General features: G+C 37.9%; 1 protein-coding gene across 2 annotated transcripts in view; it reads left to right on the top strand.

Moving 5' to 3' along the window:
• The window catches only part of LOC106953752 (drebrin-like protein A), a 37,678-nt gene extending 23,363 nt beyond the window's left edge, over positions 1-14,315 (top strand). The window contains exons 5-16 of one of the 2 annotated variants that reach the window (XM_015042738.1): positions 6,910-7,053; positions 7,245-7,322; positions 7,451-7,602; positions 8,681-8,735; positions 8,963-9,037; positions 9,654-9,762; positions 9,924-10,406; positions 11,237-11,791; positions 11,911-12,009; positions 12,103-12,236; positions 13,041-13,092; positions 13,208-14,315. In XM_015042738.1, coding sequence (XP_014898224.1) covers positions 6,910-7,053; positions 7,245-7,322; positions 7,451-7,602; positions 8,681-8,735; positions 8,963-9,037; positions 9,654-9,762; positions 9,924-10,406; positions 11,237-11,791; positions 11,911-12,009; positions 12,103-12,236; positions 13,041-13,092; positions 13,208-13,344 — 2,073 coding nt within the window. In that variant the 3' untranslated portion in view covers positions 13,345-14,315. Of the gene's footprint in view, positions 1-6,909; positions 7,054-7,244; positions 7,323-7,450; positions 7,603-8,680; positions 8,736-8,962; positions 9,038-9,653; positions 9,763-9,923; positions 10,407-11,236; positions 11,792-11,886; positions 12,010-12,102; positions 12,237-13,040; positions 13,093-13,207 lie in introns of both variants that reach the window. The other variant, XM_015042737.1, reaches the window with a different exon arrangement.
• Positions 14,316-16,206: the final 1,891 nt, after the last annotated feature.

Here is a 16,206-nt window from a genome sequence, read left to right as displayed (position 1 = left end):
CCGGAAGGGGAAAGTTTGTGTGGGGCAAAAAACTTGTTTTTTTTTTTTTTTTTTTTTTTTGTGATGGAGCCTGAGCAAATTTATGATCCGACCTGATTCTAAAGGGATGAACTCTGCTTTGTTGTCTTTTGGTTTCAGTCTAAGAGATTTTTAACTATTGCCTGGATTTTTCTGGTTTCCATATTAAGGCATCTCCCCATCAACAGCAGAGGCATCTGTGGAATGTTTGTTGTCGTTTTTTTTAAAGAACAAGGGACATATCTGGGATTTTGTGATCCACAAAACTCTCCAAGCCCATAGTGAAAGAGCGCATGTGTGCAATTTTAAGCTGTACATTTTAATTTTGGATTTTTTTTATTACTCTAAGAAAATTACTGCATAGTTAACCTGGAAAAGACTGAACAAGGTCAACCCTGCTTTTGTGAGCTGTGAGAAAAATTTGACCTCTGACCTCAGCAAATACTCACACTTGTAACAGCTGGACTTAGGTCACAACACCGAAACGTGTGCTCACAGCTTCAACTGCTTTAGCTGTTCTTATTGAACTCCATGTAAAGAGATTTTGTATTTAAAATAAAAGAAAAATCAGATTTTTTTCAGTAGATATATAAACTGAAACTGATTAAATTTTTTAAATCAAACCTGAATCAGATTTACAGAAAATATGCGTACAGTCAACTTCATAGCCATGCATATGGGTTCCATTTGCAAAATTATCTTGACCTGCACACTGCAGATGAATATCTGAAGAATCCAACTTTTTTTCTTCTTCTCTGATCTAATTTGGCATTTTTCACGCTGGGAAACGCTGAATCGGCTTTCCTGTTTTTCTCAAGTGAATTACTCATGAACAAAATGACATAATACACTGATGAACAATCCTTTACACACAATGGAAGCATGTCTATAAACAGATGAGACTCCATCAGAATTGTTTCTGCTAACTTCCTGTAGTTGGTGTGTGATTGGAGCCTTCAGTTCTTTGTTTCTATCAGTCGATTGGAGCAAAACTGCACTGATATCATAGCAACACGTGAAAGTGAAATGAACACCTACTGATCTGTGCACATGTTCCTAACCCTTACCTGATTTTCACTTAACTTAAAACAGTTTGTTGATTTACAAGAAGTGCAATTTTTCAGTTTTGATACATTTAATGAGCAATAAAAAGCAAGGTCTTTAATTGTTTGACAAATTCTAGATAAAGTTGATGTACACTAAACTGGTGTAACATTTTGCCCACTGACACTTACAACTTCTAAAAAATTAAGTTATTAAGAGATTTATCATTTTACTTGTTAGTGGGCAGAATATATTAAATATCAAGACTACAGTTTGTCCTCACAGTGTTAGAACCATAAAAACTCATCAAGAATAGTGATTTTAAAGAGTTCAAAAAGAATCAGGTTCCTGGTCTGGGGTGGCCAGCATCCATCAAATGGGGTACGAGGAGAAAATGGTGTTAAACCTGCAGCACCCAACGCACTTGCACATCAGGAAAACAAAAGCTGCACCATTTGGTGCAATGTAAGCGTCAAGTTGCTGTGGCTCTTACCTGCAGACCAGTCAGGGAGCCCATGCTGACTTATTTTTGCTGTTGAAGGTTCCAAAACAAGGTCAGCCTGGTCAAATACATCATGTTTTCTTTTAGAACACAGTGACGGCTGAGTGTGTGTTGCTTACCTGGGAACACGTAGCATGTGTCCAGTACAAAGAAGGCAAACCGTTAGAGGCAGTGCGAGGTGTTGAGGGAAAGTTCAAGTAGATGGTAGTTTAACACACACCACACTACCTGAGCACTGTTGCGGACAATGTACACCGTTTTAGGTGAAGTTTATTTCCTGATGGCTGTGGCTTCTTCCTGCAGCATAATGCCACAAGGCAATGAAGCAAAAGTCTTTTAGGAATGCTCTGAATTCAAATCTATCTGCATATCTTGTATATTCTCTGTAAACAATGCCCCACCTCGCAGCTTACACTAATTACATCAAATGCTGCTTTGGTGCCAGCATCCCTTCATGGGTCTAATGGAGTCCATGCCCCAATGTGCCAACACAGTGGGCAGGTGGTCATAATGTTACCCCTGATCAGCCTTCAATGAAATGTAACTAAGAGAAAGAAGAGGAGGCTAGAGTCAGTGAGTGGTTTGAAATACTTAAAGAGCAGCGGTGTGAAATAATGACTCTTTAGTTTGGATTTCAGACTCTGTAAGTCTGCAGACATTTAACACAAATATAATACACACAGTGGTGTTGATCCTCTTTAATGGATCAACACCACTGATTGTAAACCTAGTAAATGCTACATACATGAACACGCATTAAACATTTATGGAGTACATACGTGTCATGGAGATTTTCACAGATCTAACATGAAAGAGATTATGTGAATACTGCACACAGCTTCTACAGATATTGTCTCTTTAAACTGATCTGCTGCAAGGCTAAACTCTCTTCTGGCCTTGCAGTGACATGCAAAGTAAACCTAGCACAAAAGTTTCATAACACACACACACACACACACACACTGATTAATGGTATAATTGAAAGCTCAGCTAATATTTCTCAGAATCTTGTCTGTCACTGTGGGAGATTTTCCTATATTTTCTTTGCGATTACTTTAATATTTTCCTCCATTCTCTTTCCTCTTTTTCTCTTTACTTAGTTTTTTCGGCTATCTGTGCTGCATGTCTCGGCTGGCAGTGAATAGGTTCTGTCGAGGCGAGTCTGCAGCTGCTGATTTGGTTCTGTTACAGATTGAAGTCTACAGTTGCATTGGCTTATGAAAGCTAAAGCTGAATAGCGGGCAAGGATTCACATTGTCATGGATATTAGCTAAGAAAACTTGGATCAGTAAGGTTTTGCGTTTGAGTCCGTATGAAATATATGAAGATGAGTCTGTAAGAGAACGGGGATGGAAAGTTGGATTTGAAAAAAGACTGTCTTGATGCAGTAAATAAAATATGAAGAAAGATGTTCATGTCAAATCAGTGAACCCTGAAACGCTGCAGCTTTTTTTTTTTTTAATCTGTTATATAAGGCAGAGTTCAAACCATTTTGGTTTCAACTCTTCTTAATTTTGTATGTAGTTCATCTTTAGATTCAGTGCGTAAATTCATCATAGATGTTAATTTCTGTTATTGTCTTTGAAATGGCAATGAGAGACTCTGAAGGAGAACAGCGCAAATGAAAATATATTTATTAAGTTTGTCACTGGCTCTTAACGTTTTGTTTATTGCTGTAGTTTTGTAAACCTCGTATATAACATAGTTTTTATTTATTGGGATTTTTACACGAGGTAGCAAATACACAAATGAATAGATCCACAGTGTGGTGTGTGTTTATATTCAGTCTCTTTTACTCTGATATGTGGAAATAAATTTCACCTGTCAAATAATCTCAGTACAGCTCATCTGTAAAGAACTTTAGTCAACAATTGGAATCATCCACCTACTGACAGCTCTCTGGCAAGGAGAGCGTTAATCAGCAAAGCAGCGTTAAAGATCCATGTCTTAAGTAGGGCAATCTGTTGAGAGAAAAACTATTACTTGTGCAACACACTGCAGAATTTAGAGAGGGTAACAAGAAGAGAGCCAAAACATATCTGAGAAAAAAGTTGACTTTTACGTCGTACATGTAAAATGCCGTTTTGAGGAAGATCAACACTTTTTTCCTCTGTGCAACATGGTGCTGGGAGCATCATGCTATTTGGATGCTTTTTCTTAATAGGAACACAGAATTAGTCAGGATTGATGAATATGATGGAGATGGACAAAATAAAGAGCAGTCTAGGAAGACAACCTGGGTTCACCATAGCAGGTTAACAACCCAAAACATACAGGCCAAAAAAATGTAACCTTTAATAAAAGAACATTCATGTATAAGAATGTCCAATTGTAACTGAAACTGTGGTTTTAAAACTTGAAGACATGAAAATTGACATCATGAAACTTTCTTCCATCCTGACCTGATCTTGAGGTGTTTTGCTAACAAACATTTCAGTATCAAGATGTACAATGCCTGGAGAAACCAGCCCAAATAGAACTACAGCTGTAACTGCAGGGTAAAGCTGTTCTGTAAAGTTTACCCTGGTGAAACTTTGGTGAAAGTTGATTCATATGCTGATGACACTCTTCTGATTCTAGAGGGTAAATGGCCTGCATAGTAATTTATTAACTCTAAAGGACCCCACAGCGCTTCGCTCTACATTCAGTCATCCGCTTGCAGATGGTGATGACCTACTTTGTAGCCACAGCTGACCTGGGACAGTCTGACAGAAACCAGACTGCGGTGCAGCTGTGGCACCAGGCCTTCTGACCAGCAAGGCTGGTCAGGTGTCTTGCCCAAACACACGACGACTGAGACAAGACCGAGGATTTGAACTCCTACCGCCGTCACCACCAGTGACTCTTGTTCCAAATGAAAACGGTGAAAGCGTTGCATCAAGTTTTCTTCCAAATCAGATGTTATGCACAACTTTGTGTCTGTCACTTTGAATTCCAGTAAAATATACAGAAGTGTGTGGTTGTAACATCGCAATGTCTGAAAAAAAGAAAAAAAAAAGTCTATGGGTGTGAACGCTTTCGTAAGACACTGTAGATAATGCTGTGGATGTGCCATATAATCAACTTTTGGAAGTCTATCAGTGACATTTCATAAGTCATCCATCTGCCGTCTGAGACAAACTTTGACTGGGAAAAAAAATTGAATTTTCGCACGTCTGCTTACTTATGCTGCTTCTTCCACTGAGCTGAGTCGGGGAAATGCCGTGGAACAGTTTGGTTCCAGAGCAGAAAGACAGTTTGTGCGAAACTGAGTCCAATTATAGCAAACATCTTGTCATATCACCTTGGACTCATCCCCCCCCCACCAGACAGGTTCCAGTCGCATACCAACAGTGACTTTTCATTGTCACAGGTCATCAGTGCCACAGACCCTTAAAGATTATTTCACATCCATCATACAGCGTCACCCCATTTCAGAATTATGCAGTGAAACTAACCATTGACCAACACACTCCTTTCTCCACCCTGAATCAATACTGAAGCATTTACTTTAGATGGTGATATCAAGATCTGTGCTTAGATCTTAAAAATAAAATGCAAAAAATCCTAATGATTCCTCATTTCCATAGGAAAGACACTTCACCTACCTTACCTGCTGCTTGTGGTCAGAGGCCACTGCTGCATGGCAGCTTTTTTTCTTTTACAATGAAACCACCATCTGTATTTAAATGTGTTTGTGACTGAAAGTTGTAGAAAAAATTTCTTTAATTGTTAAACAAGTAGACCATGATACAAACACACACTGAATTGGTTTAGGAATGGAGAAATCAGGGTGAGGCTGCACTTCTGGATGTACCCTCAGCTCTGTTGAAAATATCTGGACTAAGATGAGTCGGTGCCAGAATTACGTCAAGATTTTCTTGATGGTTTCGACAAATGTTTGGCCACTGAACCATGTTTGCTAAAAGACAATTTGTGATGGGTGTTTGTATATTTTTAACCATGTACTCTATGTCTAATTATGACTTTCTTTGGAATAAAAAATTCCTCAAAATGTGCAAGATAACTGGATTTTTGTTGTTGTTGTTGTTGCATCCTCATTCCATCTTGAAAAAGGAACAAGTTAAATCCATCGGTACGAGACTCTTGTTGACAAGTATGAGGTCATCATCTCATTATCTTCTCGTGTCAAAGATTGTATCGATATAGTTAAGTGACGAATATGAAAACATCTTTCTTTTGTCTGAGTAATATGATAACATTTAACAGTTCTTTTACGTCCTGCTCTTACTGAATTACTGTAAATAAAATGTATAGCTTTGTCAGTACTCTGAGAAAAAAAAAAAAAAAAAAAAAAAAACATTTTTCTTCCCTGGCTCATATCAAAATTGATCCCTGCACATCTGCTTCGGGAGCCATTACTACATACGTTTTTTTTTTGACCGTCCTTTTCTGACTGTCAGCTCTGTGGACTTCATGAGCCAAGTATATGCAGTTGGCATTGACAGCAAGATTGATATGGATTGCACACTATAGTGATGCTTATTATAAGGCACACTGAAAGCTCTGTTCAGTGTCAGTGTTGTCACTCGGATATAAAGCTGCGCTTTCCTGTAGGAGGTTGACAGACACGGCCTTTGGGAACAAGCCTGGAATTATTCTCTCAGGGAAATTATTCTAAGGTCCTTGGCTGCGCTCAGATGCCTGCATCCAAACAAAGGCGTGGTGATAAAACATCTAAAGGCTCTCAGTTTCAGAATGTCAAGAGATTTTTTTTTTTTGATTTATAGTTTTTCTCTAAATATCCCCAGAGACTGAAGCGTTTCTTTGGGAGAGACTATTAGGCACTTTACCTAATAGTGGTGTTTGCTTAGTGTTTCAGGGTGGGAAAAAAAAAAAAAAACTTTAGGGAGATTTATTTTTTTTAAGGTGATAAGCTTTGAAAAAAATAACTCAAAATACATTTCAAAACGCTAAAACTGGCAGAAAAAACTGTATCAATCCTGTCTGCTTTTAGGTAATACTACCTTCACAATTTTCTGGATATCTTCTGGCCCCTACACTTCTCATTTCCCTTCTCCCTCTTTTGGCAATCCATAAACCAAGCATCACATTCTTGTTCTCATGCTTTGGCTTTTGCTGTTTTTTTTTTTTCCTCTCTCTCTCGTTGTCTGTACAGCTGAAGGAGTTGCACAACTGTTTGGCTTCAAATTTTCATAACTCAAAGTTATAACTAATATGAGAGTGACAGAAAACCACAGGAAGTACTGTGTGTATTAACAGCATTGTGTCTATGAACAGAGCCACTGCATAGCAGCATATGAGAATGGATTAAATTCATATCCGTCTTACGCCTGTCGTTTTTTTTTTTTTTTTTTTTCCATTCCTTGTCCTCTGTGTTTCAGGAAGCACATGCTTTCATTAGTGCAGAAAAGCCAGAGGATGTGACAGAGGACAGGGTAAGAGCTGAGCTGAGCAAGACTCAAACTCAGGCTCCCACACAGTGGGTGAGGAGGAGCTCCAGGTCTGCGGACAAGGAGGAACTTGTTGTGAGTCTCTTGCACTACTCTGTTTGTCCATCAGATGGAGACAGAGCATTTCATTTATCCATAAAACGTCTTTTAAGACAGAAAGTCCGTTTCTACAAAAACACTTTTGACTTCCAGCTTGCCCGTCAAATGAAACCATACCTTTTTGGTGTCATTCTCATTAATACTGTTCCATTTATATTTCTCTTTAGGGTACAAACTACAGAAAAACTAATGCCGCAATGGAGATGAGACTAATTAACAGAGACTCCTTCTGGGCACGTGCTGAAGTACGTCAAATGCATGCAAAGATGGACTTTTGCTTAACATAATTTCAACAAATGCAAGATAAAAAAAAAAAAAAACTGAATGCATAAACTAAAATACATGTTATTTTGATGCCCTTCGTGTGTTTCAGCGTGAAGAGGAAGCGCGCAAAGATGAGGAAAAGAGAAGGGCGACGGAGGAGAGACGGCGGCTTGAAAGAGAGAGAATTCTGAAGGAGCGAAGGGATGCAGAGGAGAGAGACAGAAAAATGAACGAAAAACTTCAGATGATTGAGGAGCAGAGGTCTGAACACTGCACTGAACGTTATGCCAGTTCACCTCTGACTAATTTTTAATTCACTTCACAGATTAAAACTTATGTATAAAATATATTTGCATGAACATGTTTTCGATCATTCACTTTCTTTAGGCATTAAAGTTTTTAAAGATAAGGTTGTTTACATCTGATCAGATGTAATTCGGTCTCTTGTAAACTACTTGCAGATCCACACCTTAACTCACTTCCTGCCTTCAGCATTCTCCCACACAATTACAACAGAAAACATGTACAGAGACAGCTGGACATAATCTGAAGGTTTTGAGAATTAAGACACAAACCTTCAGTTTATATTGTGAAGTTTGAAGCACATAGACATGCAGCTAGGTGTGCATATTGCACAGCTGTCACCATCTCCTTGCCCTCGAGGGTAAATGGTAGAAATGCTATTTTTTTTCTTTATTAGATAAATTCTCCATATATATATATATATATATATATATATATACACTGTTGAGATTTAGAATCTCAATCGATGAATCATAATTTGTATTGACACACGGAGCATAAAATCAGCCAAGAAAAGCATTCAGACTTTACTTATTTTATTAACTTTCAGCGCTGAAAGGAGACACTTTACCATTACATCCGAGAAGAGTTTCTAAAAAAGTCTGTGCAGCGTCTGAGGAGAAAGAGGAGGGCAGCTGATTATATGAACTGAAGACACTCCCTGAAATCACACCATGTCTCTGTGGCCTGATAAGTTTCTGTTTCTCGTGAGAAATGGACCTTGGTGTCTAACAGAATCAAAAATGTAACTTTGTCTAACAGCGTGTGACTCTTTCTCGGCCTTGGTAAAGCATCTCAACACCTAATAGTAATCATAATGATTTAACTAATTTACTAATCTCAACAACACATATATATATATACATATAAAGTAGTAATGCCAAGTTCAAAGTTCTTCCAAAAGTTCACCTCACTCATTGGCATCCTCATTTAAACATAATTTATTCTTATCAAAAGAAACAAAGTATAGTATAATCTGTTTAATTGCTAAAAGACTTTAAACTTTCACCTGTTTCATTGAAATTATTTTTTACAGACAAAAACAAAGAGCAGAAGAAGAAGAGCTACGCAAGAAGGAGAAGTTAAGATGGGTGAGGATAAAACTTTTGCTGAGCCTTTCCTCACATCACACGGTATTTCAGCGTTATGATTTGACGCTATGACTGCAGAGAAATTGTGTGAAAGTTAAAATGGGGTCATAGAGTTTCTACTAAATCAAAAAGAAACAAAAAGCATTACTTGAAGCATGCTTTCTGTAAATCACAGCTTAAGTGTTTGCAGATAAAACACCCAGATACATGTATTGTTTTTCTACCAGGAGCTGCAGCAAAGAGAGCATGAAGAGGACATGAGGGCTCGTCTTAGACGAAGTGAATCCATAGAGAAAGCAGCTGTAAGTTGTTCCTACCAAATGACTGTTAAAATGCCCCTTTTGTGACTGACTGATTAAAAGTCATGTTTATTCTTAGAAGATTTGGACTTTTTGCAGAACTGAAATTAGTCAGTTATTTCTATAAATAGTTGAAACAAGAGGTTTACATACACTAAATAATAATAAGAAAAAAAGCACCTATTTTTTTCTTCACTGTCTGAAGTTAAATTAGATCAAACTTCTCGTGTTTTGGGGAAGTTAGAATTACAAAATTATTTCTATTTGCTAAATACTAGAAATATATATCAAGAACAATATCTAGAGATATTTCCGTAACTTCCTTTGAATTCAGAAGTTTATATACACTTGCTTAGGATCACGGATAATTGTCTTTTATACTATATGAAGACATTTGCAAATAAATCACATACATATTTTTCTCTCAATATTGAGGAAAGAAAGCATTTTGGTAGTAATTATGTCCTAAAACAAGAGGAGTTTGATCTGAGTTAATGTCAGGCAGGGAGAAAAAAAAATAATTAGTATGTGTCTTGTGTTTGTAAACTTCTGGTTGTAGCTGTACTTATTTCCGCACATTAATTTTTTTTTTTACTGCTGTATATTTGATGACCTGTAGGAGGCAGCAGCATTGGTGTCCCAGCGCTCCATGAACCCCAGAGAGTTTTTCAGACAACTGTCATCATCTTCATCACAGAGCCCCACCAGTCCTGGATCTTCCCGCAGTGGTAGGATTTGTTTTGTTTTTTTTTTCTCTTCAAAATGCAGAATTGCTTTCTAAAACACATCAATCTGTTTTACACAGGATTATATATATATATATATATATTTTTTTGCATGTCCAACCTGTGTTATTTTTAGAGCTGATAACTGCTTTGTTCCTCTGCAGGAAAACCATTTAGACGATACCAGCGCAGTCTGACAGATACAGCTTTCATCTTCTCAAAAGCAGAAGAAAGCGCAGCGTCTTCTCCGTACACTTCTCCATTGGTCTCCCCCTTTTCGAGAGCTCCTCACTCTCCCGTTTTCCGGGCCGTGTCTCCCCCGAGGAGCCCAGAGTTTTACCCCGTCGCCTCCCCGCAGAAGCCCAGAGCCCCCATGTCTCCGCCCACCTCACCCATCCGGCCTGCCCCCCCAGTTTCAGCTCTGCCCATTATTCCACAGAGTACCAACCGGTTTCAGGCCGCGGCCGAGCCCGAGGCTTCAGAACCGACAGAACCGTCTGCTCCTCCTGCCTCACCGAGTCTCTTAGATTCTTTGCCTCCGACTGTGATAGATGAAAACATCGCTCAGCTGCTTTCAGAGGCAGAGCAGCAACCTTTGAACTTTGAGCCTTCGCAGTTTTTAACAAACCGTCCTGATCCGAACACAGGTAAGGCTGAATGGCAAGCCAAGAATATATTGAACAAATGTATCGAAAGATTATATATTTATCAACTTTCAGATGCTTCAGAGCTTTTAAGTATTTTAGACATGAGTGTAAGTAAAAACTATGCACTTTTCCCCACATTGCCACATCATGAGCGCCAATTTTGACCAGCTTCTCCATCCATGCTGAAGGAAAACCTTCCCACAGCATTGTTTTGCTACTGTCGTGATTCACAGTGTTTTCAGGACAGATGTGTTTATGACAAACTTTATTTGGGGTAATTGTGACTTTCTTCTTCTCCTTCTACCTTCTAATTAAAATTGTCCTGGCTCAGTCTGTCTGCCATTCTGGTAGGTTTGCTCTTCTACCACACGCTTTCCATTTTTCCTAACTCTGCTTTAAATGTCTTCACCTCATTCCGATCCGGTCTGGTATTTTTCTGGTCTTCATGATACTCTTTATTTATTAATCCTCTCTAACGACGATCAAAAGCCTTCACAGTGCATCTGAATTTATGCTGAAATTAAAGTGCACACAGGTGGACTCTATTTAAAAATTAGGTGACTTTTAAAGGCAGTTGGCCGGAGTGCATGGAGTGGGCATCGGATTTAAAGCGGCTGAATTCAGTTTTCAGCCATGCATTAATTTCCTCTTATATAAATTATTCATGGCTTAGTGTTACTTTCTTACCTAAAACAGTGATAAAATACATTTAAGTTTGCGGTCGCAATGAAATGTGTAAAATATATGTTTGCAAGGCACTGCAATGCCATCAACAAATACTTGTGATTTTTGTATTTGAATTTTAATTGTATAATTGTTCCAATTGGCAGAATTCAACACACCAGGCCTCGGCAACACCAAGCTGGTCTCAGACACTGGCTTCAAAGTGCAAGCTGTGCTGGTGGAAGCAGATGAGGAAGAGGAACTACAGGAGGAGCAGGAGGGAGATGAAGCTGAAACACAACCAGAGGTGGATTCTGTCACCGCTGAACCAGACCGGATCGAGACAAAGGAGGTAGATAAAGAAGAGATGCAAGAGGTGAAGGAAGACGAGAAGGAGGAGCAAAACGAGTTGGACAAGGAGGAGGAGCACGAAGAAGAGGGTAAAGGTAGAGGACCTGAGGAAGAGGAGAAGGAAGAGAAGCATGAGGAGGAGGATATGGAAGAGCAGCATGAGGAGGATAACGAGAAGGAGCTGGAGGAGGACGAGGAGGTGGCATCAAAACAGGAAACTGACCCTTCATCACTGGCAGAACCAGCAGAGATGCCACAGGTTGAAGAGGAGGCAGAGGAAGCCGAAGAAGAGAGCAATTATTCAGGATACAGCCAGACTCTTGCTGAGCCTGCTGAGTTTTCTGAGGAAGAGGAGGAGTCAGTATGCACAGGTAGTTCTTGTCACTCCTACTGACTTGCATTGTCACAGATCATAAATGTGCTGAAACCTTCAAAAATAATTGAAATCAACTCCAATTCTATTCAGATTTTTCCTATGTCGCTATCAAAGATCCTGAACCAGCTCGTCAAGATATCAAGCACGAGACTCTACTTCCATCAACCAATGGGATGACAAATGGTGGCGGCACAGAGGAACAAAATGGCACAGGTTTAAAACTATATACTTTTTTCAATGACCACATATTTTTACAGTTTCAGCTCAGATTGAATTGTTCTAAATTAGTTTCCTCTGTATTTTCAGTGAGGTCCTTGAGTCCAACAGACACAGACGGCAGCACCTCTGAGTCTCCTGTCTGCTACAGAGTTCACACAACCACAGAAGATGGAGACATCACTGAGGATAGAGAGCAGCAGATCTCTGAAAATGGACAAGAGGTGTTTTTTTTTCTTCCCCCAGACCTAAATATAATGTTTTAAGGCATATAGCAACGTTTACACATTTTCTTCAGAGAATTATTCTTCCAAACCAATTGAGAGTAAAATAAAGATGGATTTCCGTGATGTATTTCTTAATGGTGGCACAACAATGTGGCATAAAATCATTAAGAACAATAGAAGCTTGACATGCAGTGAGGGAAATGGTTATATCATCTGACCACGTCATAGGCTCCCAAACCTTCAATCAAACATCAGATTGATCAATGACAAGTGGCGTTATATCTTGTACTTTGTTTTGCGAAACATCCCAACAGCCATTTCCTCTTGTCCAAAGTGGTCAAGAGGCATGAAAGGATGACAATGATTTGAAGTCATTTGTCTTTCAGAAAAAGCAGTTGAGTACTTTCTTAAAGTGACAGGGCATCTTTGTTCGCCTCTTGGGCACATTACCGGTCTGTACACGTCAGAATTCCTGTTGGTTGGTAGACACCCAAATATTCATTTCACTCCAACAAAGGTAAATCAATTACAGAAACATTTTCAGCTTGGTATCATATATTTATTTTCCTCACCAATGCTCAGGACTGTCCTAATGATGAATGATGTATATCATGATTTGACTCCAGAAGTTTCAACAGAAAAAAAGTTACTTGAACATTTTACTGGAACATCTGTCAGTGTTCCTGGAAGTGATGTAATTTTTCCTCAAACTTATCATGCTAGTTGAACAAGAAATTCAGCATTTCATGATTATAGCCTGTTCTCTTTTTTCCCCCCATTGAATTTTCCTATCCACCGCAGGATTTAGCCGACCGACATATGTGCGTCCGAGCTCTGTATGACTACCAGGCAGGTAAGCTGCCATTTGGAGGATAATTACCACACATGTTCGCATAAAGTGCCTCCGTTTTGCAGTAATTACACTGTGATTATCTGGTCCTCACCATGTTATCTTGTGTTTCCCACAGAGGACGAATCCGAGATCTCCTTTGAACCCGGTGACATCATCAGGGACGTGGAGACAGTGGACAAAGCCTGGTGGAGGGGGTGGAGCAAAGACGGCCGTCAGGGTTTATTCCCCGCTAATTACGTGGAAACCATATAGGCAGACAGAGGCACACTATACACCTACACACACACACACACACACACACACACGCACACATACACTCAGGGACACCTTCTCTTCTCTTGTTTCTGCATGTTTTTACCTTAATCCTCCCACTGAAACTTTATGCTCTCTTTTCTGTAGGAAGAATAAAGAAACACGAGACTCCTTGTGCTGAAGAAAGCATAAAGAAAAGTGTAACTCTTTTATTTTTGATTTTTTTTTTTTTTTGGAGAACAACATAGTATGCAGAAATTACCTAGCCTAATTTTGTATGGATAAAATAGTAAAGACCTTTCCCTGGACCAAAATAACTTATTTTCTTTTGAGAAGCAGTGGAAATGTAATTCAGGGGGAGAAATAAGGGGGCGCAGATGATGGGAAACTTGGTTTGCTTCTTAGTAACACAAACATGTTTTAACTGCAGTGCTCCTGTTTGATCCACGCATATAACAAGCATACCTCTGCTCACCATTCACATCCATATACCAGGTATCATCTTTGTCATCATTATCCTGTGTCTCTTCCATTATTTTGGAGCTCTGCATTTTCCTACTGATGTTCTCACATCACAGGTTAATTTACCAAACCAGAGCAAGAAACAAAGCAAATTATGAAAAATCAGCAGAAAATGATGTTGAACTTCACTCCTGATGTTGAAAAACTATTTTTTTTTATATGTATATGGGTTGTATGTTGATGTATGTCTCATTTCCTAGTAAATTGCTTGCATTTTTGGAACACGATCTGACTCAACAATTCAACAGACTGTATATAAGAATGTATATATATATAAAAAAACAATGATTCTGTCCTTTTCAATTCGTAGGTCATATATTTCTAAGTTCTTATTTTAATGGTATCTCTTTATTATGTACTCCTAACTTTCAAATATACAGCCTTTATGCACTTAAACTACTTCAAAATGTTTCTGTTTGTTTTTATTCTTACATGTAATGCTTTAAAAACACACACACAAAAAAACAAGCTACATCTGTCCTTGATCTCATCCTTTTACGTAAAGTCATTTCATTTTTAATTATTTTATATTCCATTATACTCATTTTAAGCATCCACACAGTCTGCACTTCTTTATAAGAAAAATAACATATTTTTTCTAGTGTTACAACAAAAGCCCTCTCTAGTATTTGGTATTTAGCATTAAATTTAATAAAATCAACTGCAACATAGATAAATATGAGATACTTGGATAAATAAATTACTTTTGAATTTAATATGAACTGAATTAGAAACTTCACCAAACCAAAGAAGCATCAAAGCAAAGTCTAGAAACAAGATGAATAAGAATGCCTTAATGACATTGTATAGCTAATACATATCTAATTTAGTCTTTATTTAGCTTTTATAATTTACTGCAGACATTTGATATTTTTCTTCAAGTGTTATATTGCAGAAATACTGTATGTAATGTTTACCATTAAATATGAACACATGAATTAAGCTTCTGTCACACTGTTTCCTACTTTGTATGGATATCTATTAAAAATGTGTCATTCTGATCAAAAAGTGAGAAAAATAAGTGTATTTTGTGAATTTTCACTCTCAGTAAATGTATATTGGGATCAAAGATGTGGGATTCAGCATTAAACTACGACACCACGAGTTACAACGTATTGATTTTGCCATGACACCATCTTGTTCAGGTATTTTTATTTTCTTTTTACTATTTAAGGATCAACTAATACTAAATTAAAATTATATTTACATGTTATACAATTGTCTCCAAGTATTTCAGGAAATAGCTCATGCTATGAACTACGCTTTCAGTTTTAAGCATCTGCCATCCTGATCTTCATCGGCACAGACAGAGATTTGAATATTGTTTCTTGAGGATGTCTGTTATTATTAGGCCATTGCAGCAACATTTGTTTAACAGTTGTGTAAATAACATAGTAGAAGTGCACACGCGACACACATGATGTATGACAGGTGTGCTTATACTAAGGATTTTTACATGTCCAAAAAAAAAAAAAAAAAAACTGACAGCCTGTCTTAGCTGAATGTCTAATTATGCAGTCTACAGTGTTTAATGCATAACAATGTGATGCTAGAGCATTATTTACTCCACGTAGCATGTCTTCCTACACCCTTTAAACTCATTGCACAGTCAAAATTAAATCATTCTGCCAAAGAACAGAACATGTTTTCAATTGAAAATGTACATACAGTCAATCAACGTGCAAAAGCTGTCAAAGTTTTTGCAACTGCTGGCTTTAGAAAAAAAACAATCTTGCATTTATATATGATTTTTCAACAGTTATTGTTTGAGTGTTGAATGTCGGCACCTATTATTTAGATTCTAAGCTGCTGAAAAACAAATGTTTTATTCCATAGCTGTATATTATAAGAGAGATACAGTAGGGGGAAAAAAAAACAACAAAAAAAAAAACAACAAAACAATTAATTTTGACAATTAACAAATTCATAAAAAGAGTGACAACTCCATACAGTCAGTTAATGGCACGGAAGAAATGTAGATCTCTAATCTTGTTGATCTTTAAAGTCGAAACTTATGCTTTTACCACTATGGTGTCTAAAGAAATAGAAATAATAATAATAATAAAAAAAAAAAAAACACTTGTAGTGTCAGATCCACCTGCAGCTGTCGTTAGCATTGAGCTCCCACATCATCAAATAGGAACATCTGGTCTTGCTGATGATGATCATAGACTTTCCACTACCTTTGAGAAGTCCCGCTTTTAAATGCGTCACTGTAAATAAACAATAATTAAAAAACTTCTTTAGTAGCCTTTCTGTTGGATTCAGAACAGAACCAGCTGATATTTACTCAGCATAATCAGCTGTGTACCAGTTATTTACTATTTAGTGTTTTTATTT

This window comes from Poecilia latipinna, unplaced genomic scaffold, assembly GCF_001443285.1.
Source record: "Poecilia latipinna isolate Pla-1442-1.1 unplaced genomic scaffold, P_latipinna-1.0 Scaffold600, whole genome shotgun sequence".
Lineage (NCBI taxonomy): Eukaryota > Metazoa > Chordata > Actinopteri > Cyprinodontiformes > Poeciliidae > Poecilia > Poecilia latipinna.
The sequence above is the reverse complement of the archived record's forward strand: the minus strand, read 5'-3'. Positions and strand labels throughout refer to the sequence as shown.